At 36.8% G+C, this 25,201-nt stretch overlaps 1 protein-coding gene and 1 long non-coding RNA gene across 7 annotated transcripts in view; one reads left to right on the forward strand and one right to left on the reverse strand.

Annotated features, from left to right (window-relative positions):
- The first annotated feature begins 232 nt into the window (after positions 1-232).
- Positions 233-25,201, forward strand: part of CEP295 (centrosomal protein 295) — a 53,152-nt gene continuing 28,183 nt past the window's right edge. For 4 of the 6 annotated variants that reach the window (XR_012015861.1, XM_072795006.1, XM_072795008.1 and 1 more), the window contains exons 1-9: positions 233-400; positions 4,738-4,871; positions 5,868-6,068; positions 12,389-12,513; positions 13,228-13,321; positions 15,021-15,116; positions 20,612-20,752; positions 23,204-23,387; positions 23,608-23,772. Coding sequence is in view for 5 of the 6 variants with exons in the window: in XM_072795006.1 (XP_072651107.1) it covers positions 265-400; positions 4,738-4,871; positions 5,868-6,068; positions 12,389-12,513; positions 13,228-13,321; positions 15,021-15,116; positions 20,612-20,752; positions 23,204-23,387; positions 23,608-23,772 (1,276 nt within the window). In the remaining variant the exon portion in view is untranslated. Of the gene's footprint in view, positions 401-4,737; positions 4,872-5,867; positions 6,069-12,388; positions 12,514-13,227; positions 13,322-15,020; positions 15,117-20,611; positions 20,753-23,203; positions 23,388-23,607; positions 23,773-25,201 lie in introns of those variants that run through there. The other 2 variants (XM_072795009.1, XM_072795010.1) reach the window with 2 other exon arrangements.
- Positions 21,327-23,024, reverse strand: LOC140615162 (uncharacterized). The gene is made up of 3 exons (XR_012015911.1): positions 22,962-23,024; positions 22,758-22,854; positions 21,327-21,441 (listed from the first exon to the last, which is right to left on the reverse strand). It is a non-coding gene; the product is annotated as an uncharacterized lncRNA (long non-coding RNA).

Raw genomic sequence — 25,201 nt, forward strand, 5'->3', positions numbered from 1 at the left:
AACGCTCTGGGCCAATATCCCCCCTTTCTGGACCTCGTCTCCCGATCCGTAACGGAGCACAGCTGAGGCACGGCAGGCAGCACCGCAGCACACCTGAGAGCCCAGCCGGGGAGCTGCGAGGAATAATGGGCCCGCACGTAGGGGTTGGCGCATGCGCGGGTTCCCCCCTCCCCCCCCCCCGGCGCGGCCTTCCCGGCGGCCCTCGCGGGAGGCGGGACCAGGCCGATGCCCGCGGCTCGGCCCCGCCATTGGCGGGCCGTTTGAATGGCGGAAGTGACGGGCGCTCGGCGATGGCTGCCCCGCAGGCGCACAGACGGCGGTTGGGGAGCTGCAGGGCCGCGGGCGCAGGGGCCTTCTCCGTGTGAGCTGCGGTTCCTGACTCCCGGCCCTTGGTACTCGGGTGAGTGGCGGACGCCGGCTGCCAGCGCCGGGGCGTGCACAGGTCCCCGGAGCCAGGAGCTGGGGCTGTGCTCCTCAGGCAGCGGTGCCGAGAGGCCCGCGGTTCTGAGGCCCCGGCCGGCCCCGGCGGGCTGCGGTCGGGGAAGCGTGCGGGGAGGGGAGGCGAGCGCGGACGCACACCGGCCGCTTGCTGCGAGGGGCTGCTCCCGGGCGCAGGCGCGTGTGGCCGTCCGCGCCCTCCCGGGGCGGGGGTGGGGGTCGCGCGAGGCCCTCGCGCTTCCTGACCCGGGGCGGCCCCGCGGGCCTCGGAGGGAGCTCGGCCGCAGGCGCTTCTCGATGCTTCCTGCCTGCCCTTCCCCCGGGACCCCCGCAGACGTGGCCTGAAAGCTGGGAGCCCTTGGAGAGCACTGCCTGGAATTGTTTCTTGCAGAGAGCGTGCTCTTTTTTTGCTGTCTCTCACCTTTAATTTGTCCGGTAGTTAGCCCTGCCGCAAACTGAGCTTTTAAAACATCGGGGTACACTCTGAGTCCTTAATACTTAGAGAGTATTTGGCAGTTTCACATTAAGCCACGTGATCATCAGGACAACCTGTTGGGGACGGTGTTATGATTCCCATTATGTAGTTTAAGAAAATGAGGCCATAGTAATTTGAGACTTCTCCAGTGTCTTCCTGCTTGTCGGTGGTCATGATGAGTCTTGAACACACATCTTCTTAGTATTTTGTGGTTACGAAATGCCAAGTGCCATTTAATCCTCAGGACAAAAAATCTTGAAAGATAAGTTAGTATTCTCTGTTATTGGATAATATTAATACACGGAACTTAAAATGATTTAACAAATAAGAGAGGAGCCGGGGAAATGCTTCCCTAACAGTAGGATTCCAGTTGATAAATGTAAAAGGGATAATGGAAATAGAAAATGCTTTTTTTTTTTTTTTTAAGAAAATGCTTTTTGGTAAACGCTGTAGTTAATGCTTCAGACAACCCTCAGTGGATACGAAGGAGCAAAGGTATAATCAGAAACATGATATTTATATATAGCCTCAACTGTCTCTCTGGGTACTTATAAAAGTGGAGAGAACTGTGGACACCACTTAACCACGGTTCAAAATAAACATCACCAGTGTAGTAAGACACCTTAACATAATTTAATGTGCCGAGAAAGGGTGCATCATCACATCTTCACTTCTGTGGTGTTTTTGCCAAAAATGTGTAATCTTAGTCTAACCATGTGAAAAGATTAAGCAAATCCCAGTGGAGGGACATTCTACAAAATAACTGGGTGACAATTTCAACAACCATGAGAATGTAATTCACAGACCTCAGCTTCTGTATATTCTGAAACCCATTTGCATGGATGCTTCCCAAAGGCTGTTTCTGGCCAATGACTGAGAATGGCATGGGCACTGAGGCGGACCTCTTCCTGAGAAGCAAGGGACTTTCCTTTAAGAACTCCGCCATCTTACCGAATCTTCTTTAGACTGCATGGCAGTCATCTACCCAACCTTCCCTGACATTGACATTCAGTGACTGAATGACACTGACATTCATTCAGTGTCAGATTTGCATGGAAATCTGAAAAGCTTCCAGCGTTTATTCCCTCCCATTTTCCCTCACACAGACCTTTCTCTTAATAAAATTTTTGTAGGCTTAATCCTATCTTGTCTTCTGCTTCTTGGAAGACCCAGAGTAATACAGCAGTGGAAAGCAATGGATTGTCCTTGGATGGATCTTAGTTCAGAAAATGGGTGTTAGTGGGATACTTAAAATCTGAATAAGGTCTGTAGATTAGTTAAACTATTGAGCTCGTGTCCATTTCTTGGTTTTGATCATTGTGCTGTGATTGTCGTCTAGAGAAGCTAGGGAGAGTATGTGGGAATTCTAAGTCTGAAATTATTTCCAAATAAGTTTAACAATTAAGAAAGTTATATGCAAGAGAAAAGTTACTCTACCGCATCTCAGGAGGTAAAAGTAACAAATGTGTGTTTTTGTATCATCCTCAAGCTAATGAGATGATAGATACTCAAAACAATATGAAATTTTTTCCCCTTTTTTATTGACTGTAACTTTAAAATACACAACTCTCTGGCAGCCTGCGTGGCTCAGCGGTTTAGCGCCTCCTTTAGCGCCTCCTTTGGCCTGGGGTGTGTGATCCTGGAGACCCAGGATCGAGTCCCGTGTCGGGCTCCCTGCATGGAGCCTGCTTTTCCCTCTGCCTGTGTCTCTGCCTCTCTCTCTCTCTGTCATGGATAAATAAATAAAATCTTAAATAAATAAAATAAAATACACAACTCTAGGGGTGCCTGGGTGGCTCCGTCGATTCAGCATCTGCCTTTGGCTCAGGTCATGGTCCTGGGATCAAGCCCCACATCAGACTCCCTGATCAATGAGGAGCCTGCTTCTCCCTCTGCTGCTCCCCCTACTTGTGCTCTCACTCTCTCTTTCTCTCTCAAATAAATAAAATCTTTAAAAAAGTTCACAAATCTATCATTTGAAGAATATTTACATATGTATATACCTGTGTAATCATTACACAGATCAAAATACAGGCCATCTCTAGCATCCCTGCAGGCTCCTTTGTGCTGCCTCCTAGTCATTAACCTACAGAAAAGTGAGCCCTGTTTTAATGTCTGTCATCATGGAGTAATCTTGCTTGTTTTTGAACTTCATATAAATGGAATTTTACAGTATGTTCTTATTTTTCCTTTTTTCCCCCATGACATTTGGTCTATGAGATTTATCAGGAATTAGTTTTGATAGTCTGAATATGAATTTTCAGAGACCGTCAGAAAAACTGTGAAGACTGAATTTAATCTTGCTCATTTTTTCTCCTTTGTTCAGTCCTTCCTTATTCATCAGTCCCGACTAGCAAAAAATAGCAATTTAAACAAAAATTTCCTCATTCCACATGTTTTAGCATATCAGAAAGTTAGGAGCCATATGGAACAAGGAAACCAGATTCTTCCTTTGGATCTACTAGTAGATCCTATTAGGTTAAGACCTATAACCCAAAAGGCCTTTGATTCTTCATTTATAAAATGAGGAAGACAGTCAGCACTTGACCTACTGTTACTTTACCTACTGGAAAATATTTTCAAATGCAAGCAATTGCATTTCTGTTTGGCATCAGAGACCTGTAGTCCCCATTAGATTACTTTAAATGCTCCTAGCCCAAAACAGTATCCATCCATAGTATGTGGACAACTATACTGCCCAATAGTTGTCATTTGTTAAATTAATTTGAGTTTAAAGTAAAACTATAACCTCTGTCCTTCAGTTATTAGGAATCTAGCTAGAAAAGGCATGCTGTAATTGATGAAAAACTAGAGGAAGGTAATAACAAGACATTAGATTCGTCCCTCTTTGAGTGTAAAGGTTAACACATTATAGGTGGGCAAGTCAGGAATGAGGTGGTGGAACGTAAACAAAGATTAGTAGAGGACAGTTTCATGAAGAAGTGGGGTTTAAACTAACTTCAGAAAGATGTATCCATGTTACAGCCTAGGGAGGAGAGAGAACACCAGAATGTCAATGGCATTAAAAGAATAAATCTAAGAACCTAAACACCTGACTCATACAAACAACAGAATTGTTCTCAGAGAAATTTTTTCAAGTCATTGACTTTAAAAAATCACACCATTGTAATTGTTAAAGAATTGTTGAGGAAAAAAAAAAAAAAAAAAAAAGTTGAGGAGTTGGTGTGATTCCATATTATACGGTGACCACTTGGTGACCAAGTGTTACACAACAGACTGGGAATTGAAACTAGGTTCCAGGAGGCTTTTGCAATGACAGCAGCCCTGCTGGTTATGAACAAGTTATCAGAGTTCTAAAGTGTAAAATTGTAAACATTTATTCTCTGCTAACACTTAAAAAAAAATTTATTTGAGAGAGCATGAGCAGAAGGGAGGACAGAAGGAGAGGGAGAAGCAGACTCTCCACTGAGCAGGAAACCTGATGTGGGGCTCCATCCCAGGACCCTGAGATCATGACCTAATCTGACGTCTTTGTACCTTTTTACATTTAAGCTGGGTAAATTCTGGAAATCCCAATCAGAAATAAGCCAGGTTCCAAATACCCTAGGTAAGCAACACTGCTCTCATGTGGCGGGCGACTTCTGATTCACCCTCTACTTAACCCCTTCTCTCCATTCAAGAGTCACTGATTTAAGTGTTGAATTTAATTGCTATTTGTAAATATAAGTTGGATTCAGTTTACCCACATTATTTGTGCGTATATAACCTTTTAAATGCCATGTTAAATGTATTTTAAAAATTGCTCTAATCTTTGCTGCTAGTTTTAATAGACATTTTTCTTGTCTTTCTCTTTTTAAATTCAGAACCTTTATATTTAAAGTATCCAGAAATGAAAAGAAAGGTAGTGAACGCTGGCAAGCTGAGATTGAGTCCTAATGAGGAAGCTCACGTTTTAAAGGAAGATTATGAAAGACGACGAAAACTAAGATTGTTGCAGGTAAGATTCATCTGGAACAAGGTTTCATATTTTTCGTCTTCCCCAAATTATTAGTGTTTTTTACAGTAGAATTTTAAAACCCTTTTCTGGCTCTATAAGAATCCTGGTTCTTGTATATTAACTAGTTTAGGAAAATTTGAAAAATAAGTTGAAAATAGGCTGAAATGGTAAATAGATGAATAATTTGAGAATAGGGATTAGTTGACTGTATAATTATTGGAAAATGGTTTTTTAAACATTTTTCAAACTATGCTGTATAACTGATGAAGATTAGATTAGAAAGATTCAAATGGGGCAGCCCCAGTGGCTCAGCGGTTTAGCGCCGCCTTTGGCCTGGGGCATGGTCCTGGAGATCCGGGATTGAGTCCCGCATCGGGCACCGTGCATGGAGCCTGCTTCTCCCTCTGCCTATGTCTCTGCCTCTTTCTGTGTATCTGTCATGAATGAATGGATGGAATCGTTAAAAAAAAAAAAAAAAAAAAAAAGAAAGAAAGATTAAAATGGCTTTGAAGAAAACTTACTGGAATTAGCTGCTGAAACAAATTTATTTAGCAGTTGTAGATTATTTTCTAGAAGTCTTTTCAGAGTAAGATAATTAAGCCCTTGTGAAGTGTGTTTTAGGTGCCATTCTGTCTAGAATTGGGGATGATGTATCACATATATGAACTTCTCATCTAATGCTATCTATATACAACTGGGCTATAAATTTTACTGATCTCCTTAATATCTTAATGTCATAGGTTATTAAAATGATAATGGTAGTCCTGTTAATGCTTGGGTTGGGGAGGAGAAGATAATAGCTAATAAGTTAAAGAACTTTAGAAGTAGTCTTGAGGTTTTGACTTTTTTACTATGTAGACCTCATCTAATACCTGAATATTCAGGAGAATTGATCTACCTGAGGAGAATTCACTTAAGTTTCTATTTACAAAAAGCTTTTCAAAAAACTTGAAGTAAGCTTCTTTTCATATAATTTGTTAAATATGCATTCCTTAGGTTCGAGAACAAGAAAGAGATATTGCTTTACAGATAAGAGAGGATATAAAACAGAGGAGAAGTCAGCAATTAACTCGTTTGGCAGAGGAACTAAGGACAGAATGGAAAGAATCACAAACTCAGAAAATAAAGAACTTGGAAAGACTGTATTTGGCAAGTTTAAGAACTATGGGTGAAGGACACCAACAGGCCAAAGAAAATGTAAGTGAATGCTTATTTGACTACCTGTCTGGTAGTGGCATTGGTAAAAAGTAAATTACATTTATTAAATGTATATTTAGTATACATGCATGTATAGAACTTGTTTTGGCCAGCCTGAACTTCTTTTTGTTTTCTACAGTTATTTTTTTTAAATTAAAGTATAGTTGACATACATAATATTAGTTTCAGGTATACAACATAGTGATTTAACAATTACATACATTATGCAGTGCTCGACCTGATAGGTGTAGTTACCATCTGTCAGCATACAAAGTTACTATAATAATATTGACTATATTCCCTATGCTATACTTTTCATTCCCACGACTTATTTATTTTATGAGAAGTTTGTATCTCTTAATCCCCTTCACCTTTTTCCCTTGTCTCACACCAACTCACGTGGGCAACCACCAATTTATTCTGTTTATTAGTTGGTTTACTAGATGATTTCTATTTTTTGAATGTTCATGTTTTGCTTTTTAGATTACACATACAAGTCTTTGAATTATTTTAGCACATTATGCATAAGTTCCATCCATACTGCTACAGATGGCAGGATATTATTATTATTATTATTATTGTTAATGATTGAGTGATACTCCATTGTGTATATACACCATATCTTTACCCATGTATCTGTCAGTGAATACTTGGGCTGCTTCCATACATTGGCTATTGTAAATAATGATGCAGTAAACATGGGGTTGCTTATATCTTTTTGAATTGGAGTTTTCATTTTCTTTGAGTGAATATCCAGCAGTTGAATTACTGGATTGCTTGGTATTTTTATTTTGAATTTTTTCAAGAACCTCTGTACTGTTTTCCACAGTGGCTATACCAGTTTACATTTCCATCAACAGTGCATTAGGATTCCCTTTTTCCTATAACCTCATTTCTTTTTGATACTAGCCATTATGACTGTGTGAGATGGTAGCTCATTGTGGTTCTGTTTTGCTTTCCTCTAATTAGTGATGTTGAGCATCTTTTCATGCGTCTGTTGGCCAGCTATGTCTTCTTTGGAAAACTGTCTATTCAGGTCCTCTGCCTATTTTTAAATTGGATTATTTGATTTTTGTTGTTTTGAGTTGTATGAGTTACTTATATATTTTGGATAATAATGCTTTATCTGATGGATCATTTGCAGATATTTTCTCCCATTCAGTAGGTTGCCTTTTCATCTTATTGTTGGTTTCCTTTGCTATGACAAAACTTTTTAGTTTGATGTAATCCCAGTTGTCTTATTTTTGCTTTGTTTCTCTTGCCTGAGGAGACAAATCCAGAAAAACAATGCCAAGGCTGATTCCCAAGAAATTACTACTTATGTTTTCTTTTACAAGTTTAATGGTTTCAGGGCTTACACTTAGGTCTTTAATTCATCTTGGTTTAATTTTGTGTGTGGTATAAGAAAGTGGTCCAGTTTTATTCTTTTGCATATAGCTGTCCAATTTTTCTGACACTATTTATTGAAGAGCCTATCTTTTCTCCATTGAATATTCTTCCTCCTTTGTCGCAGATTAATTGACCATATAAATGTTGCAGTTTATTTCTTGGCTCTATTCTGTTCCATTGATCTATCTGTTTTTGTGCTGGTACCATACTGTTTTGATTACTGTAGTTTTTTAGTATAGTTTGAAATGTGTAATGCCTCCAGTTTTTTTGTTCTTTCTTAAGATTGTTTTGGCTATTTGGGGTCTTTGTGGTTCCATGCAGATTTTAGGATTATTTGTTCTAGTTCTGTGGAAAATACTACTGATATTTTGATAGGGATTGTATTGACTGTGTAGATTGCTTTATTTTATTTTATTTTTTTAATTTTTATTTATTTATGATAGAGAGAGAGAGGCAGAGACACAGGCAGAGAGAGAAGCAGGCTCCATGCAGGGAGCCCGACGCGGGACTTGATCCCGGGTCTCCAGGATCACACCCCGAGCTGCAGGCGGCACTAAACCGCTGCGCCACCGGGGCTGCCCTGTAGGTTGCTTTAGATAGTATGGACATTTTAACAATATTCCAATCTGTGAACATTTGATTATCTTTCCATTTATTTGTATCATCTTCAATTTCTTTCATCGGTGTTTTTTAATTTTCAGAGTACAGGTCTTTTCGCCTTGGGTAAATTTATTCCTGAGTATTTTTATTCCTTGTGGTGTAATTGTAAATGGGATTGTTTCTTAATTTCTCTTTCTGCTTTGTTATTAATGTATAGAAGTGCTACAGATTTCTTCTGCATATTAATTTTGTGTCTGCAACTTTACTGAATTTATTGTAATAGCTTTTTGGTTGAGTCTTCAGGGTTTTCTGTATGTAAAGCCATGTCGTCTGCAAATAGTAACAGTTTTACCTCTTCCTTTCCAGTTTGGATGCCTTTTATTTCTTGTGTGATTTGTTGCTAGGAATTCCAGTACTATGTTGAATAATAGAGGAGACGTCCTTGTCTTGTTTCTGATCTCAGGGGAAGAGCTTTCAACTTTTCACCATTGAGTATGATGTTAACTGTGGGTTTCTCATAAATGCCTAATTTTTTTGAGATATGTTCCCTCTGCACTCATTTTGTTGAGGGTTTTTATCATGAATGGTTGTTGTTGAGTCAAATGCTTTTCCTTCATCTGTTGAAATCGATCATATGGTTTTTGCCCTTCGTTTTGTTAATGTGTGTCTCATTAATTGAGTTGTGGTTTCTGAACCATCCTTGCATTCGTAGACTAAATTGTAGTTGATTGTGGTAAGTGATCCTTTTAATATATTGTTGAATTCAGTTTGCTCACTATTTTGTTGAGGATTTTTGCATCTATGTTCATCAGGGATATTGGCCTGTGATTTTCCTTTTTTTTTTTTTTTTGATTTTCTTTTTCTGCAATTTCTCTATGGTTGTGGTATCAGGGTTATTATGGCCTTGTAGAATGAATTTAGAAACATTCCTCCCTCTTCTATTTTATGAGATAGCTTAAGAAAGGGTCAGTATTAACTTTTTTTTTAATGTTTGGTAGAATTCACTGGAAGCCATCTGGTCCTGGACCTCTATTTGTTGGGAGTTTTTTTTATTATTGACTCAATTTTATTATGAGTAATCAATCTGTTCATATTTTCTATTTCTTCCTGATTCAGTCTTGGACAATTGATTGTTTCTGGGAATTTATCCATTTTTTCTAGGTTGCCCAGTTTGTTGGTGTATCATTTTTCATAGCAATCTCTTCTAATCCTTTGTTTTTCTGTGGTGTAACTTCTCTTTCAAATTTTATTTGAATGATCTTTCTTTTTTCTTGATGAGTCTACCAAGCTGTTTTTCAAAGAACCTGCTTGGTTCATTGATACAGGTTTTTTTTTTTTTTTTTTAATCTCTATTTCATTTATTTCCACTCTGATCTTTATTTCTTTTACTAACTTTGGGCTTTGCTGCTTTTGGTTTTTTAGTTCTTTAGGTGTAAAATTGGTTATTTATATGAAATTTTTCTTGTTTCTTTTTTTTTTTTTTTTTTTTATTTTTCTTGTTTCTTGATAGAGGCCTATATTGCTATAAACTTTCCTTTTAGAACTGCTTTTGCTGCATCCCAAAGAATTTGAACCATTGTTTCCATTTTCATTTGTTTCTAGTATTTTTTTTATTTCTTCTTTGATTTCTTTGTTACCCACTTGTTGTTGATAGCATGTTGTTTTTCCATGTGTTTGTTTTTTGTCATTTTTTCTCTTGTAATTGATTTCTAGTTTCATACTGTTGTGGTCAGAAAAGCTCTTGATATGGTTTGACTTACTGTGTTTATTGAAACTGTTTTGTGGCCTAACATGTAATCTATCCTGGGGGATGTTCCATGTGCACTCAAAAAGAATGTATTCTGCTTTTGTTTTCTGTTTTTTTGTTTTGTTTTGGTTTGGTTTTTTTGATGGAATGTAATCACTGTATATTTTGAGTCCATCTATCTGAATGATCTGTGGATGTAAGTGGCTGTTAGAGTCCCCTACTGTTATTGTATTAGTGTCACTTTCTCCCCATATGTCTGTTAATATTTGCTTTATATATTTAGGTGTTCCTATGTTAGGTGCCTCGATATTTACCATTGTTATAGCCTCTTGTCAGATTGATCCCTTTCTATCATGTAGTGCCTTTGTCTCTTGGTATAGTCTGTTTTAAGGTCTGTTTTGTTTGATAATAGATATTGTTACCCTGGCTTAGACACATTCTAATTCTGTGTCTTGGGGTGAGCCTCCTTGGTTTCATGGTGTTAGGTCCTCCCTGTCCTTCCTGGACCGGGAAGTCTGTTTACTTTCCTAGGTTAGGAAAGTTTTCAGCTGTTGTTTCTTCACATTTTCTGCGCCTTTATTCTTCTCTGGGATCCCTATAACACGAATGCTATTAAACTTGGTAGTGTCTTAGGTCCCTTAATCTATTCGTTTTTAAAATTATTATCGGGGGATCCCTGGGTGGCTCCGCAGTTTGGCACCTGCCTTTGGCCCAGGGAGCAATCCTGGAGTCCCAGGATCGAGTCCTGTGTCGGGCTCCCGGCATGGAGCCTGCTTCTCCATCTGCCTGTGTCTCTGCCTCTCTCTCTCTCTTTCTCTCTCTCTGTCTCTCTATGTCTATGAATAAATAATAAATAAAAATCTTTAAAAAAAATAAAAAATAAAATAAAATAAAATTATTATCATTATATTTTATTTTTGCTGTTTAGCTTGGGTGCTTTCCACCACCCTGTTTTCCAGCTCAGTAATTCATTCTTCTGTATCCTTCCACTTACTATTGACTCCCTCTAGTGTAGTTTTCATTTCAGTTATTGTATTCTTCAACTCTGACTGGTTCTTTTTTATATTTTCTCTCTCTTTGTCTTAGTTCTAACTGAATTCATCCACTCTTAAATTTGGTGAGCATCTTTCTCATCATTACTTATAACTCTTTACCAGATATATTGCCTAACTCCATTTTGTTTAGTTCCTTTACTGTGGTTTTGCCTTGTTCTTTCATTTGGAACATATTCCTCTGTCTCCTCATTTTGTCTGACTTTCTATGTTTATTTCTGAGAGTTAAGTGGAACAGCTCCCTCTCCTGGTCTTGAGGGAGTGGCCTTATGTAGGAATGTCCCTATTGTAGACTGAGTGTGCCTGGTAGCTTTGGCTAGCCAGCAGGGGCTGGTACAGTTGTGGGACAGGACCCTGGTGTGCTACACTAAGGGATCACCCTGGTGGGACAACCAGATTGGGCTTGGGCATGGACCAGAGGTCTCAGATGTCTCTGCTGGGGCCATATTGGCAAGATGACTAAACTGGAACAGGCTGGAGTTCAGGGATGCTCCAAGTCAGGATTGTCTGGCAGACCTGCCTCAATTTTTTTTGTATATTAATATAATTCAATAGTGCTGCTAGATGTATTTCCTAGTAAGAGTCATGTCAGGTAAAATCTGCGTTCATATGGTGTTTAAACTGCAGTTATTCTCTTCCAGTCCTTAACTATCTGGGTAAATAAAATAACCTTCTGAATCAGAAGTTGATTGTTTTGGGCAAGCTGGGTGGCTCGGCGGTTTAGCACTGCCTTCAGCGCAGGGCGTGATCCTGGAGACCTAGTATCGAGTCCCATGTCAGGCTTCCTGCATGAAGCCTGCTCCTCCCTCTGCCTATGTCTCTGCCTCTTTCTCTCTGTGTTTCTCATGAATGAATAAATAAAGTATTTTTTTAAAAAGTTGATTGTTTCAAGCATTTTGGACAGGTCCATTGGGGTGAATCACTATCTGGGTAAATAAAATAATTTTCTGAATTAGAAGTTGTTTGTTTCAAGCATTTGGGACAGATCCATTGGGGTGAATTCAGATTTCCCATTTTATTATAATTCCTCATAACTCTAAAACATGTATAGTTGAATGTGTATATATTTGGACTTTGTTCACAAATAGTAAAAATTCTTTGATGACTTTCAGAGAGACAAAATAGAACTTTAAGACTGTTCACTGACCATGTGTTGTTTATTGTGAATTATGTTTGGAAAAGACTAGATTGTGGACCCAGGGATAGTCGCACAAAACAAATAACCTGGTTCCAGAGAAGGCAGGTCTTTGATATCAACAATTAGTGAGGAAAATAAATATTTTTAAAGTATGTGACAATGAAATATGTTCCTTGATTCCTGGGTTTAATCTGTATTTTTAGTAATAGCCTTAGGTTGTGACATTTGATTTTTTATGCCACCATTAACTTTATGCTTTAATGCAGCTTTTCCCAAACCTGTCATTTGAATATCTTCATGATTGTGCCTTGACTGGAGAGGCACATTTTATTATTTCTATGTTAGGCATTTTAATCTTGTTTAATATAACATTTTAAATAATATGCATTTTTAGGAACCTGATTTGAATGCTCTGGCCCGACGGGCAGCAGAAAGAAAAAGAAAAGCCGAAATGAGGCACAAAGAGGCTCTGAAATTACAGAAAAATAAAAAAGAAGAACTAATGAAACAAAAAACCTGGTAAAGTCATAATGATTTTTTACCACATTTTCCACTGAAATTTGATATGGCTAGAAGTAGAGAGTACATTGGATTCTGTTTAAGCAGGTTTAAATATAAGTCATATGGTATATCCATTGGTTTGTTAAACTTGGTTTAGTAATAATGTGGTAGAGGTGTGGTTTACCTAGGTGCACAAAGTAACACATAAACTTTCTCTTCTCCTATGACTTCAGCAATTACTTAGTTTCTGTAGAAATATATGGCTAGTTCAAAATGCACGTCCCCCCCAAATCTGTCTGCCTTAGGTGTGAAAAAAAAGAAAGAATAATCAGTGCAATTAAGAACATGAAAAGAGGTTTAGGCTCTTGGCAAATCATTTTTGCATGTTGTAAAGATGATGGAGCCTGTTACTAGTCAGCAGTGCTCATTCTGTACAGTGGCCCATCTTTATCAACATTTCTAGTTTTTTACCTATACTATTCTAAATAAAGAAATGTTAGTGTTGGGTCAATTTCACTGTAGGGCTTTATGTCTTTAAAGATATACTTCTTTTACTTGGTAAACATTTTCTTTTGTGTTCAGTGTATGTAGACTGTTATTAAACAGCATTTTGAGCTTGTGGGATCAAACTGGAGCATTTCTTAGATCCTGTGGCTTCTGTATTTCAGACCCTGAGGGTTGTGCTATAATATTACTTGAGGGACTAATTTAGGACATCTCTTGTTTTTCAAGGCATATAGCAGCTCGAAAGGAAGCACTGATTGTGGAAAAAAAGAGATCTGCCAAAATTACAAGTCTGCCACCACCACCTCCAAGTCTTTTTGAGGTGAATTTCTTTGAGTGTTGAGAAGAACTAGATTGTAATAATTCCTCTTTACTATTAGAATTCAGAGTGCAGGTCAAAATATCATTTGTTTAAACTTAATTTTTAAGTTTATAGGTAACACATGAATATGTCTGGAGTACTTAAAAATAATGCTAGAAAAAAAAATAATGCTAGGTATCATTTTGCCCATTCTTTAATATGTATTTTTGATGTATAAGTACTTTTTCTTTAAAGCCCAGCACTAATATTCCTGATGTCTAATAGTCTATTTTCAGTTTTCACCAATTGTCTTAGTGTTTTTTAGGTTCAAAAACTATGTTTTTTATTTTTAAAAAATTAGAAATGGCCTTTTTTATCTTTATCTCTTGGGGGAAAAAAATCTAGTTTATTTGCCCTATCAACTTTTTCCACTTTCAAGATTTGAGTGTTGTAAATTGTTACTATTTTGTAGGTAAAGAAGTTAGGTTCAGATAAATTTATACCAGGTTATACATAAAGTGTATGAGAAATCTATTTCTCTATGTGAGTAATTTGTGTGCTTTTGTGACCTGGGGCTTATTTTTTGGGAAAACATTAAGTAAAGTGGAAATTATTTTTAAAAGGTGTTCTTTTGTTTTACAGTAGCTTGTTGTAGTTATTGAAATGGCTGTTTGGGTGATTATCACAATTACATAATTGTTTTATTTATTTTATTTTTAAAAATTTTTTTTTAATTGTTTTAATCTAAAAAGTAGAAGTGAAAAAAAAACCATAAACAGGGGATATCTAATTTCATTATATATACAAGTATATTTTATGTATGTAAGATCAACATAAGTACCAGATATTGCCCTCTTAAGCCTTTGATTTTATCAGCCTTCCCTTTTATGTGGAGCCATCTGCCACGCCACATTTGATCCAACAAGATTCAAATGGGAGAGTCAGATTTCAGTCAGTCCCTCACTATGGTGTTAAAAGGCAAGCAGTAGTTTATCCATGATGCTTTTTGGTGACCTTTATTGTAATTCCTAATGTTCCTAACAAGTCAAGTCAAATATTTACATAAAGCAGAGTATTATCTGTGTAAGTGATTTGGCAAATATGAATTATGTGCAAATGTGTAGTTGTAGGTTTTTTATTGTGAAGAATTTTAAAATACAGAGAAGTTAAAAGGAAAGTACAATGAGTAGCTGCTTACATCTCTACATGTGTATAGATTTCAAATAGTTATATGACTGTATATATTTGAATGTAAATTGTAGAGATGACATTTCATCCTGAGTGCTTCATTATGCTCCTTATAAGGATTTTCTCTTATGCAACCACAGTACCACACTAAGGAAATTAACATTGGTTTCTTTATATACAGTCCATAATCAAGATTCCCCAGTTGTCCCTAAACTGTTTTATTTTACAACTTCTTTCTTTTTTAAACCAGAATCCAGTCGGGCTTCACCCATTGTGTCTGCTTGTTTTTGTCTTACTCTCTCTCAGTATAGAACGATGTAATAAACTGTACAGCATCACGGAGTTAGTATTCTTGTATACTCTAGCTTTTAAACCTGTATTCCAGAGTAATGGGAATATAACATGTGATGCTGTAGAGAAAAATGAATAAGGATAATTGATTAAATACAAAATTCCTTTTTTTATCCGGTCAAGCTTTAATTGAAAATTAATACTGTTAACCTAATAATCCATTGTCTATATCCTTTTTCAGAACATTGATCTAAAGACAACATCTAATGTGAAAACTGGTAGTTCCACCTATCATCATCTTTGCACTTTTGTGAATAGAGAGATGGACACAAAGCAGGTGATTGACTTACTGTTGTTCACAATCCTCACTTTATTTCTCTGTTCATTGAAGTCAGTTATATCTATACGTGTTCTTTGTGAAAAATTTAAAACTATACACATAAACTATAGGAAAAACAACTAAAGTTCCATCACCAAAAAGTAATGTGATTAATCCATTAATGAATTCATTATAGCCTTTATATGTAAAAATATATGCATAATTTTCAAAGCATAATTTTTTATAGGCACTTAATATTTCATCATAGATTTAACCATTGTTATCTTGTTCATTTCTTTTTTCTTCTGTAAATAATGCAAACATGATAATCTTGTACATTTTTGTCTGCAACTCTGAGGTATGTTTAGAGTGGACTTCTAGAAGAGAAAGTACTGGTTCCAGACTATGTAACATTCGATACAGATACTTGATATGGATTGTTAAATTGCCTTTAAAAAGTATCGGAAACTGTGGAAGGAACCTCGGTGTCCATCGAAAGATGAATGGATAAAGAAGATGTGGTTTATGTATACAATGGAATATTACTCAGCCATTAGAAATGACAAATACCCACCATTTGCTTCAACGTGGATGGAACTGGAGGGTATTATGCTGAGTGAAATAAGTCAATCGGAGAAGGACAAACATTATATGGTCTCATTCATTTGGGGAATATAAAAAATAGTGAAAGGGAATAAAGGGAAAGGGAATAAAGAAAAAATTAGTCGGAAATATCAGAAAGGGAGACAGAACATGAGAGACTCCTAACTCTGGGGAACGAACTAGGGGTGGTAGAAGGGGAGGTGGGCGGGGGGTGGGGGTGACTGGGTGACAGGCACTGAGGGGGGCACTTGACGGGATGAGCACTGGGTGTTATTCTATATGTTGGCAGATTGAACACCAATAAAAAATAAATTTATAAAAAATAAAATAAAATAAGAATTCTCCAAAAAAATAAAAAGTATCGGCAACATATGAGAATGGCCATCTTATTATACCCTTATCCATTCCCTTGTATGGATTATTATGGTTTAGAAATTACTGCCAGTCTCAAGAGTGATAAATGATCTTTGTTATTGAAGTTGCTATTTCTTTGTAATTGGATTTTAATTTCTTTTCATATTGGGTATATTTGACTACTAGGAAAACAAACAATATAGTTTTCCTGTGGAGTTTAGAATGCAGCAAATACACATTTTTGTTAACTGCTTAATGGCAGTTGTTAAAATCACTCTTCAGTCAAGACCTAAGATGAGTATTCTTAACCGTAGAATTAACTTCTAAGAAATAAGAATAAATCTTGATTTGTTTAAAATTGTAAATTATTATTACAAATTATTATTATAACATACAAATAATAACTTCAGTCTGTGGCTAACTTGCTTTTGTGGTTACTGCACTATAGTTTGCACTACCAAACAGATGTTCTCTCTCAAGTAACATTGGTGAACAAAAACTTGTTTTTACCTAGCCATAGTATAGGGTACCACGCATGGTCCTATAGTAAGATATTAAACTTTTATCTTTGATAGTAACTGAAGACCTCTCTCCTCTTCTGTCTCTGAAATGAAGATTAGATCAGTTGTCAGAATGCAGTTTTATAAAAACAGTCCCACAAACTAAAGCATTTTGGTATTTTCTTTATACTATTACTTAAGAAAAATCTGCCCCTTTTAAGCCTCAGGTTTAAAATGTGACAGTGGAGCAATGTGTTTGGTTTCCAGATAACAAAATTACCTCTGAATTTTAATCTGCATCTAGGCTTATATCACGTGCACAATAATTTAGCTTCTTTTCTGCGTAGAACGATAGGATCTTTACAGCAGGTATTATATAAAAAATACTTGCACACTTGGCATACATGGTTGGTGATTTCTTTAGCAGCTTTCTGCAAATGAACTATCTTTACGTTTCGGTCAGCCTTTTTAACGTGTACAAGTACTGTCGTGTTTTGCTTGAATATCTTGATAAAGTAGTTCTAAAATCTCATAAAATTTGTCTTTGGCTGAAGGATAATCAGTCAGCCTGCTATATCCCCACTTAGAGCCACTTATTCTCTGAATTATGTTTAGTTATGTTTACTTTCTAAACACAACTAATAGACTATGCTTGCAATTTCTAGATTACTCATGGCCTTCTTTGTGTTTGTTCCTTTGTCAATGACAGTTGCATAGAACTTGTTAAAATGGATTTTTTGGGGATCCCTGGGTGGCTCAGTGGTTTGGTACCTGCCTTTGGCCCAGGGCGTGATCCTGGAGTCCCAGGATCGAGTCCCACATCGGGCTCCCGGCATGGAGCCTGCTTCTCTCTCTGCCTGTGTCTCTGCCTCTCTCTCTCTCTCTCTCTCTCTATCATGAATAAATAAAAAATTAAAATCTTTTTAAAAAATGGATTTTTTATCCTAGATATATTTTTCCAATCAGATGCACTGTATTGTTTGCTGTGAGACCCACTGAAGTAGACAAGTAAAGCAGAAACTTTACTGTAGACAAGTAAAGCAGAAACTTTACTGTAGACAAGTAAAGGAGAAACAGTTCATCAGTTTACTCTGCTGTCATACTTAAAAAGATTTCTGTCCAAATGTCTGATGTACAGGATGCAGAAATAGCATATTTAATAATATCACTTACTGTTTCATGAACTGCAGAGTGTAATTCATGGAAAAGTTTTTTTAGAAACATGTTTTCTAAAAAGAATTTTTGCTTGGGATTGATTCACAGTTTTTGCAAATTTCATATACCTTTTGAGTTCAACTATAAAATATAACATTTAACAACATAATAAATATAACATTTATTTCAACTAGATTTTTATCTGAATTTTTAGATAAACACAAATCTATGAAGGGTTGTCTTCCTAAAAAATTCTTGTAAAATCTTGTTTTCAAGTTTGGGCAGTCATTCTAACCCTTTACCTTCTTCATATCCTTAATATACATCATTGTGTTTGAAGTGAATATGTTTATTGTGAATTATATTTTGAAGTTTTTCTCTTCTTTAAAATTTTGGTTAAGCAGAGTTGACATTCTGCTATTACTTCACCCTAAAATGATGTGACGAATTTCTAAACAATTTTTTTCTTAAAAATTTCATGGCATAAATGAAATATTGTTCCTAAGAGTTATTTCATTTATAAATATTTTGGAGACCATAGTATTGATTTAATCTAGCTTTTGTTTTTCTGCCTGGTGTTACGTAGATTTGCATAAATATTGGCTCAACAGGGATATAATATTGAAGGTGTTGAAGTGGTCTACCTGCTCCCAAACACAACGTCTCTAATTTAGCCTCCAGATCAAGGGCCATAAGGTACTACGTGACATGAGGGACAAAGCACCTATAGAACCAATCTAGAAAAAGGGTTCTAGTTGTCCAGGCCTTCTTGTACAACCAAAGGACTGGCAGCTGAGGTTTATCGTTTCCCTTCTGAGGGCTCGAGGGTTACAGCTTTATAGATAAGGTCAGTCTTGATCATAAATCTGTGTGCGTGTGCACAAAACAAGAGTTAACCCATCCCTCTGCCTTAAACCCCTGGTGCTCGTCTCTTTTCCTTACTAATAAATGCCTTTTGTGGCTGCCCCCACCCCGACCCTATAGAGTATTTTCCTCTGCAGTAGAAACCTATTCAGGCTGCTATCTATCCTTTCCCTTCATTGATTTTCTTAATTACACCTCAGAAACTGCTGCTGTTTGGTCAGCAGAAGCTGTAGCTCCTGTTATCTTGATGTTTTTTAAGCTAAATCTCTTAAAATTGTCAAGCCATCTTATACTTGTTTTAAATTTTCCAGCTTTAAATCTTTCACCTTCCTTTTGCTTTAAGGCTTCCTTTTTCTTGAATCATATTAGAGTTTATACGTGTCTGTCTTGTAGCAATTGTGCACCGACAGAAAAGCTGGGTTTTCAGTATGAGATAAAAACTTATTTTGTAAAAAGTGCAAAGTTTTCATATCTGTTGTTGTAACTACAGCTATAAATGTCTTTTTTTTTTTTTTTAATTTCCTTAACACTGGATTCATGTATCTTGAAATGGCAGGCAATCACAGCTGCCAACCACAATCCATAGTATATAACAAGCAATGCAACTTTTTCTTGTATTGTAATGACTTATTTCTGCTTCTTGGGAGCACTTCCAGCATTGCTAGTGGTACTTTGTATGGGTCCCATGATGTCATTCAGAGTATTGCACTAACACAATGAAAAATACACAAGAACCACAAGACACCACTTTTTACCACTATATGCAATTTATGGAGAGATGAATTGTGACACTAGGCTGATGAAATACTTGTGCTCACTGCAATAGCAACAAGACATGGCTAAAAGATTTTAACAGTAGTACAGTAGGTACTATAGTGAATTTTATGGAGTTATGACTTTGAATCTTTGTGCTTGTGTAAGTTTTGATCAATTTTAACTTTATAATTTCTATGTATTTATGGCAGTAAATGATAAAATAGGTTAATAACTTACATATATTTTATGCATTCATGACATATCCAACTTTTCTTAATTTTTTTCAATATAGTTTTAAAGACTTCATTTATTCATTTGAGAGAGAGAGCACAAGCAGGGGGAGGGGCAGGGGAAGAAGCAGGATCTCCACTGAGCAGGGAGCCTGATGTGGGGCTCAATCACAGGACCTTGGAATCATGACCTGAGCTGAAGGCAGACACTTAACCAACTGAGTCACCCAGGCACCCTAATATTTTTCAATATTTCCAGGCTACATGATTCATCTGTGAGTTTTTTCAGATTGTTGCAAATCTCCAAATATTTCCCAATGTATTTATTGGAGAAAAAAAAATGTATAAGTGGATTCACAGTTTAAACCCATATTCAGGGTCAACTATGATAGCTTTCATAGTCATCATTATTTCACCTAAGAATTTCAACATATAAAGTACATAAGAAGAAGTTTACTTAAAGTTACTTTTGGAATGCTTACTCACATTTGAAAGTGAACATTCAGGCATAATAGGAAATCTAGGTTATGTGCCCTTCTCCCGCTTACTTGCTATTATTAGCTTGGTGAAATGACAGCTGACCGTACAGCCACTAATTGTTGATTATGCACAAGTTTTAGAAGTCATAAATTGTATTAAAGTAGTTGGTGATTTGGCCTTCCTGAATTTGAAGTCAAAAAGCAGCAGATGTTGACTGAAAACCAAAGACAAATCTCACTGCTTCCCTGAATGACCTTTGATGTCTGTGGTTTCTTAAACTACAAGCTTTGTGCTTATGGCACTGTTGTTTTACTGAGGTTTCTTAAAACGATGGAGAAATGTGACTGGGTATGAATAATCTGGTATAAAATGAACTAACTTCTCAAACTTCCACTAACAGTTTGATATTTTTCATAATATCTGCATTTGGTAATTGTGGGCATTTACAAATACAACTCTTCTTATTTAATTTTATAGAAGTAGGAAAGCATGATTTTAAAGTCGTTTCTTAGTTAACCACATTGTTTCACAATTTTTAAAACTGTCTAAAATGTTATTAATTGACTGCTAGCCAGATCCTCATTTGGCTGCTGAAGAAGAAGCGAAAAGAAGAGAAGAATGGCAAAAACAAGTGGCGCAGGAGAGAATGGAACAGCATGAAAAGGCACACACACGGGGTTTCCAAGCAATGAAGAAGATACATTTGGCTCAAGTAAGAATTCTGGCTGGGACCACTATTGGTAGATGGAGTGATAGACTTTAGAACTTACTGATGAGTAACTAGTTTCAAAGTACAGAGGTTACAAAGAATGTGAAAATAACAGTCTTTGACTCATGCCATTTCAAATTTCCTAACTTTTACTTCCAGTTTCAAATTCAGACTGAGTGAATCAGTTCTCACATTGTCTGTTACTGTTCTAAAAGTTTTTATAGTGATGAATTTGTTAAAAGTTAGATATCTTAATCAGCCAGAAATGACCTGAAAAGAAATTACTTCTCTCTTTTAATGAATTGCATTTCTGGGCAGCCCCAATGGCGCAGCGGTTTAGCGCCGCCTACAGCCCAGGGTGTGATCCTGGAGACCCTGGATCAAGTCCCACGTCAGGCTCTCTGCATGGAGCCTGCTTCTCCCTCTGCCTGTGTCTCTGCCTCTCATTCTCTCTGCGTTTCTATGAATAAATAAATAAAATCTTTTGAAAAAAATGAATTGCATTTGTGCTCTGCAAATTTTAGGATTCTGTTTATTAAATATTTACTAAGCAGAGCATTTGTTGGCTTTGCAGAGTCTTGATTCAAAGGTAGAGTCATGATCCTAGCTCTCAGGAAGCTTTGAAAAACTGTCCCAGAGCTATACAATGTATATGGCTTTATACTTTTAGCTTCATTTCTCTCATGTTTATCCTGAAAGATAACATAAAAATGATTCATTTTTGAAGTCAAATTATTTCTTCTGTATTTTACTAATACATGTGAATGTTTCAAACACTCATGTGAAGAGTGAGCTTTTAAGTATTTCTGTGGGAATTTAAAAGCCTTAAAGTTCCTTGGTATAGTTTTAACTAATTTATACATGACCTCCCTTAAAGTTTTAGATTTTATAAACTGGGAGTAAATTATGACTAAAATAGCTGATTGTCTGAATTATTACCAGTAATTCTTACCTAAGACTTAAATTGATAGGAAAAAAATGTGAAAAGCAATCATAAACTGAACACATTGTTCCATAAATCAGTATGTGTAGTGGTTAAGAAGGTAGACTCCACAAGCTGCCTGGTATTTTCTCCCTTCCTCACTGCTTAACTGATTGATCTCAGGCAATTTACCTAACATCTCTGAATTCTGTTTTATAGTCTGTTTTTGAGGACAAACGAATTTAATAAAGCCCTTAGAATTATGCCTGGAATTACATAAACTAACAGCAAATGTCAATGGTGATAGTAGTTGTTATTATAAAATAATTTAAGTAGAATAATATGTCATACTTTCAGTGAGCCAGAAATAGTATATTTATTCAAATAACTTTGAAGTAAATTCAGTGAAATCATTTGAATCTTATTGTAAAAGAAATGACTTTGTAAAACTTAACAGAAGACTAAGTAATGTGTGTATTATCACTTGGCAAACACTATTACACAGGCTTTCTGCCCTTTTTGTAGACTTAGTGTCTCTTACATGAGAATGGTAATCAAAACCTGCAGTCTCACCACTGGTAGGGGATTTCCTTTTCCCTGTGGAGCCTTTTTGCTACAGACCCCATTGTGCCTTGGGATCTTATTTCCTGCTAGTGTCTGTTGTAACTAGTATTTGGCCTCTACCTGCTTCTCCAGTAATATCTTTTTTTCTTAATCATCCTCCGCACCCTTTCTACCCGTATCCTAGAGCAGTGTACTCTTCTCAGTGCCCCATGCCTTCATCTCCATGCCTCTTGCTCCAGTTATTGTTTCTTACTTGAACTCCATCCTCTTCACCCCCGTCTATCTCATCCTCAATTCAGGAGAGGAGAGGTCTTCTCTTATCTTCCTTCACTATCCTGCACCACCAGAATTTAATTAGATAACCTCACTAAAACACTGTACTTATTAAACTTTCATATTAACCAGACTTTTTAAGCTTAAAGAGGTACATACAGATCCCTTTTCATCATGGGGAATTCATAAGAGTGTGAAGTAACAAGAAATATCTGTTAAGCCACAGTCACTCTGGGTCTTGGTGCTTACCTGGGACTGTTACATACTGGTGGCTGCAGAGAGAACTGGAACAGAGAACATTGCAGGAGCCCCAGCAGCTTATATAGACTGTCACTTCACAACCATCCTGAGAAGGGAGATTTGTAAGCAGCAGACAATTTTGAAGCTTTGTGGTTTAAACATACTATCCTTTTGTAATACTAATACTTTTGTAATTAGTATTTTACTAATTACCTGTTTGTTGATCTCTAGGCTAGGAGTGAGACCGTGTTCTTAGCATCTCACATGGCATCTGGCTTTCAATTCATTTTTTTTGAACATATAATTAATGTCTTTATGACAGAATACGGGGGAGGGGCTGGGAGGGAACTCTAGTCCCTGTTTCTCATGATTTCCCCACTTCTCCCTTACTGTAAATGTTACTGTCTGCAGTCTGTGACTGAACTGTTGTTGACTAAGTCCCTCTCTTCTTGAAGACTCAGGAGAAACTAATGAAAGAACTCCAACGGCTACAACAAGAGGACCTAGCTCATCGGAGGCAGAATGTAGCACAGATGCCACCACAACTAGTTGAACTTCCGTACAAACGCAGTGAGATGAAAGAAGATTGGCAGAGAGAGCTGGAATTTGCCTTTGAAGACATGTACAATGCAGACAGGAGTAAGACACTTTTAATAAACTTTCAACAATGCTTTTAAGTGTTTTTGTGGGAAAATACATTTGTATTGATGAAGCCGTTTCTATGTTGGGATAAGTTCCCAGGTTGAAAGTGGTCCTAATATTTTAGACTTAGAAATTGTAATGGCCTTTAAAATCTTATGCTGAAGTTCTTTTTAGTCATTTCAGAATGGAAACCTATCTCTGTTTCTTTATTGAAAAGTGAAAGGAAACCTGATTTTGCGTCTTGAACCAGAACCTTTGCCCACTGTGACTGATCAGATCCAAGATGAAGAACTGGACCTTTCAATGGAACAAGAAAAGTTAGGAGAAACTGAAAGCATTCCGGTGACAGAAGCCGAAACAATATGTTCTAGTGAAGCAGACGGTAAAAACTCCTCCTGACCTGAATATTACCATATTTCATAGAAAAATGCTAGTAATTTGCCAATAGGAAAATCTGATCTAATTTAATCCAAACAAATGACTAATACTAGGGGGAGTGATGGAAGAAAAAAAGCCATGTTTTTAGATTTCCATCATTAAAATCCTTTTCATATACATAGGAGGAAAGTCATTTGTTTTTTTTTTTTTTTTATTTTGGTTGTTTTTTTTGTTAAGATTTTATTTATTCATGAGAGGCAGAGACACAGGCAGAGGGAGAAGCAGGCTCCATGCAGAGAGCTCGATGTAGGCCTCGATCCCGGGCCTCCAGGATCACACCCTGAGCCAAAGGCAGGCGCTTAACCGCCAAGCCACCCAGTTGTCCCAGAAAAGTCATTTTGTTCACATGAACATATAATTGAAGGTTTTTAGGCTGAGTTAGATGCTCAATTCTGAATTCCTGTGAAGGCTCAGCATTATCTTTAGACTTTAATCAAATCACCAAAGATACTTTTACTGTTTCACCCACCTTTTTTAATTTTTTAATTGGGAATATTATTCAAATCTCTAGTTTGTCAGAATTGCAATTCTTGCCTTATCCAAAGGAACAGTTACTTTCTGGCTCCTGCTGATCCCATTTGGAATTGTTCGCTTGATCTTGCCAGCTCTCTTGATTTTTCAAAAGAATCTAAGAATCCCATTGATTTTTAAAAATCCTTTTTTTAAAATATTGGCAACAAATTTCTTAAATATGAGTGAGTCACAGACTAATGATGATTGAAAGAAGCCAGGCAGAAAAGAATACCTAAGTATAATCCCATATTTATATGAAGTTTAAAAAAAAGTAAATAGACAAAACTAAACTGGTTTTGAGATTAGAACAGTGGTTATCTTTAGGGGTGTATTGAGTAGGAAGGGGCCTGAGGGAGCCTAGTAGGTGCTGGTAATGTTCTACATAATGATCTGGATGGTGTTACGTAGGTATATGTAAAATTTTTCAAGCTGTACACTTAGATTTTGTGTATTTTATTGTTTGTAAGTTAAAATTAGAAAGTATTTTTTAAGAAGTATGTCAGACAAAACTAGAATTTACCAGTTTTCAACTTAAGTGGATTTCTTAAATTTTATTCCTTGATTAAACCAGAGAACTATGTATTTTCAACACAGTTTTTGTCCTTTTAGAGAGTTGTTTGTACTATGCTGAATTTTGGTGTTGTATTATCAACCCATGGTGGGGGATGTTTGGGAAATAACTTAAAAGATTTTTTTTTAACTGAAGATATCTCTTTATGGAGATAGGTGGGAGAAATTTTTTCCAGATAGAATAATTTGGGAGTACCTGACTGGCTTTAAGGTTATAACTAGTAATGTTTTCCTCTGTAGCCTACTAAGAAGTGCAGAACCATATTTGGGACCCCTTTCTAGGATAGAGT

Source organism: Canis lupus, chromosome 23 (assembly GCF_048164855.1).
Source record: "Canis lupus baileyi chromosome 23, mCanLup2.hap1, whole genome shotgun sequence".
Taxonomy (NCBI): Eukaryota; Metazoa; Chordata; class Mammalia; order Carnivora; family Canidae; genus Canis; species Canis lupus.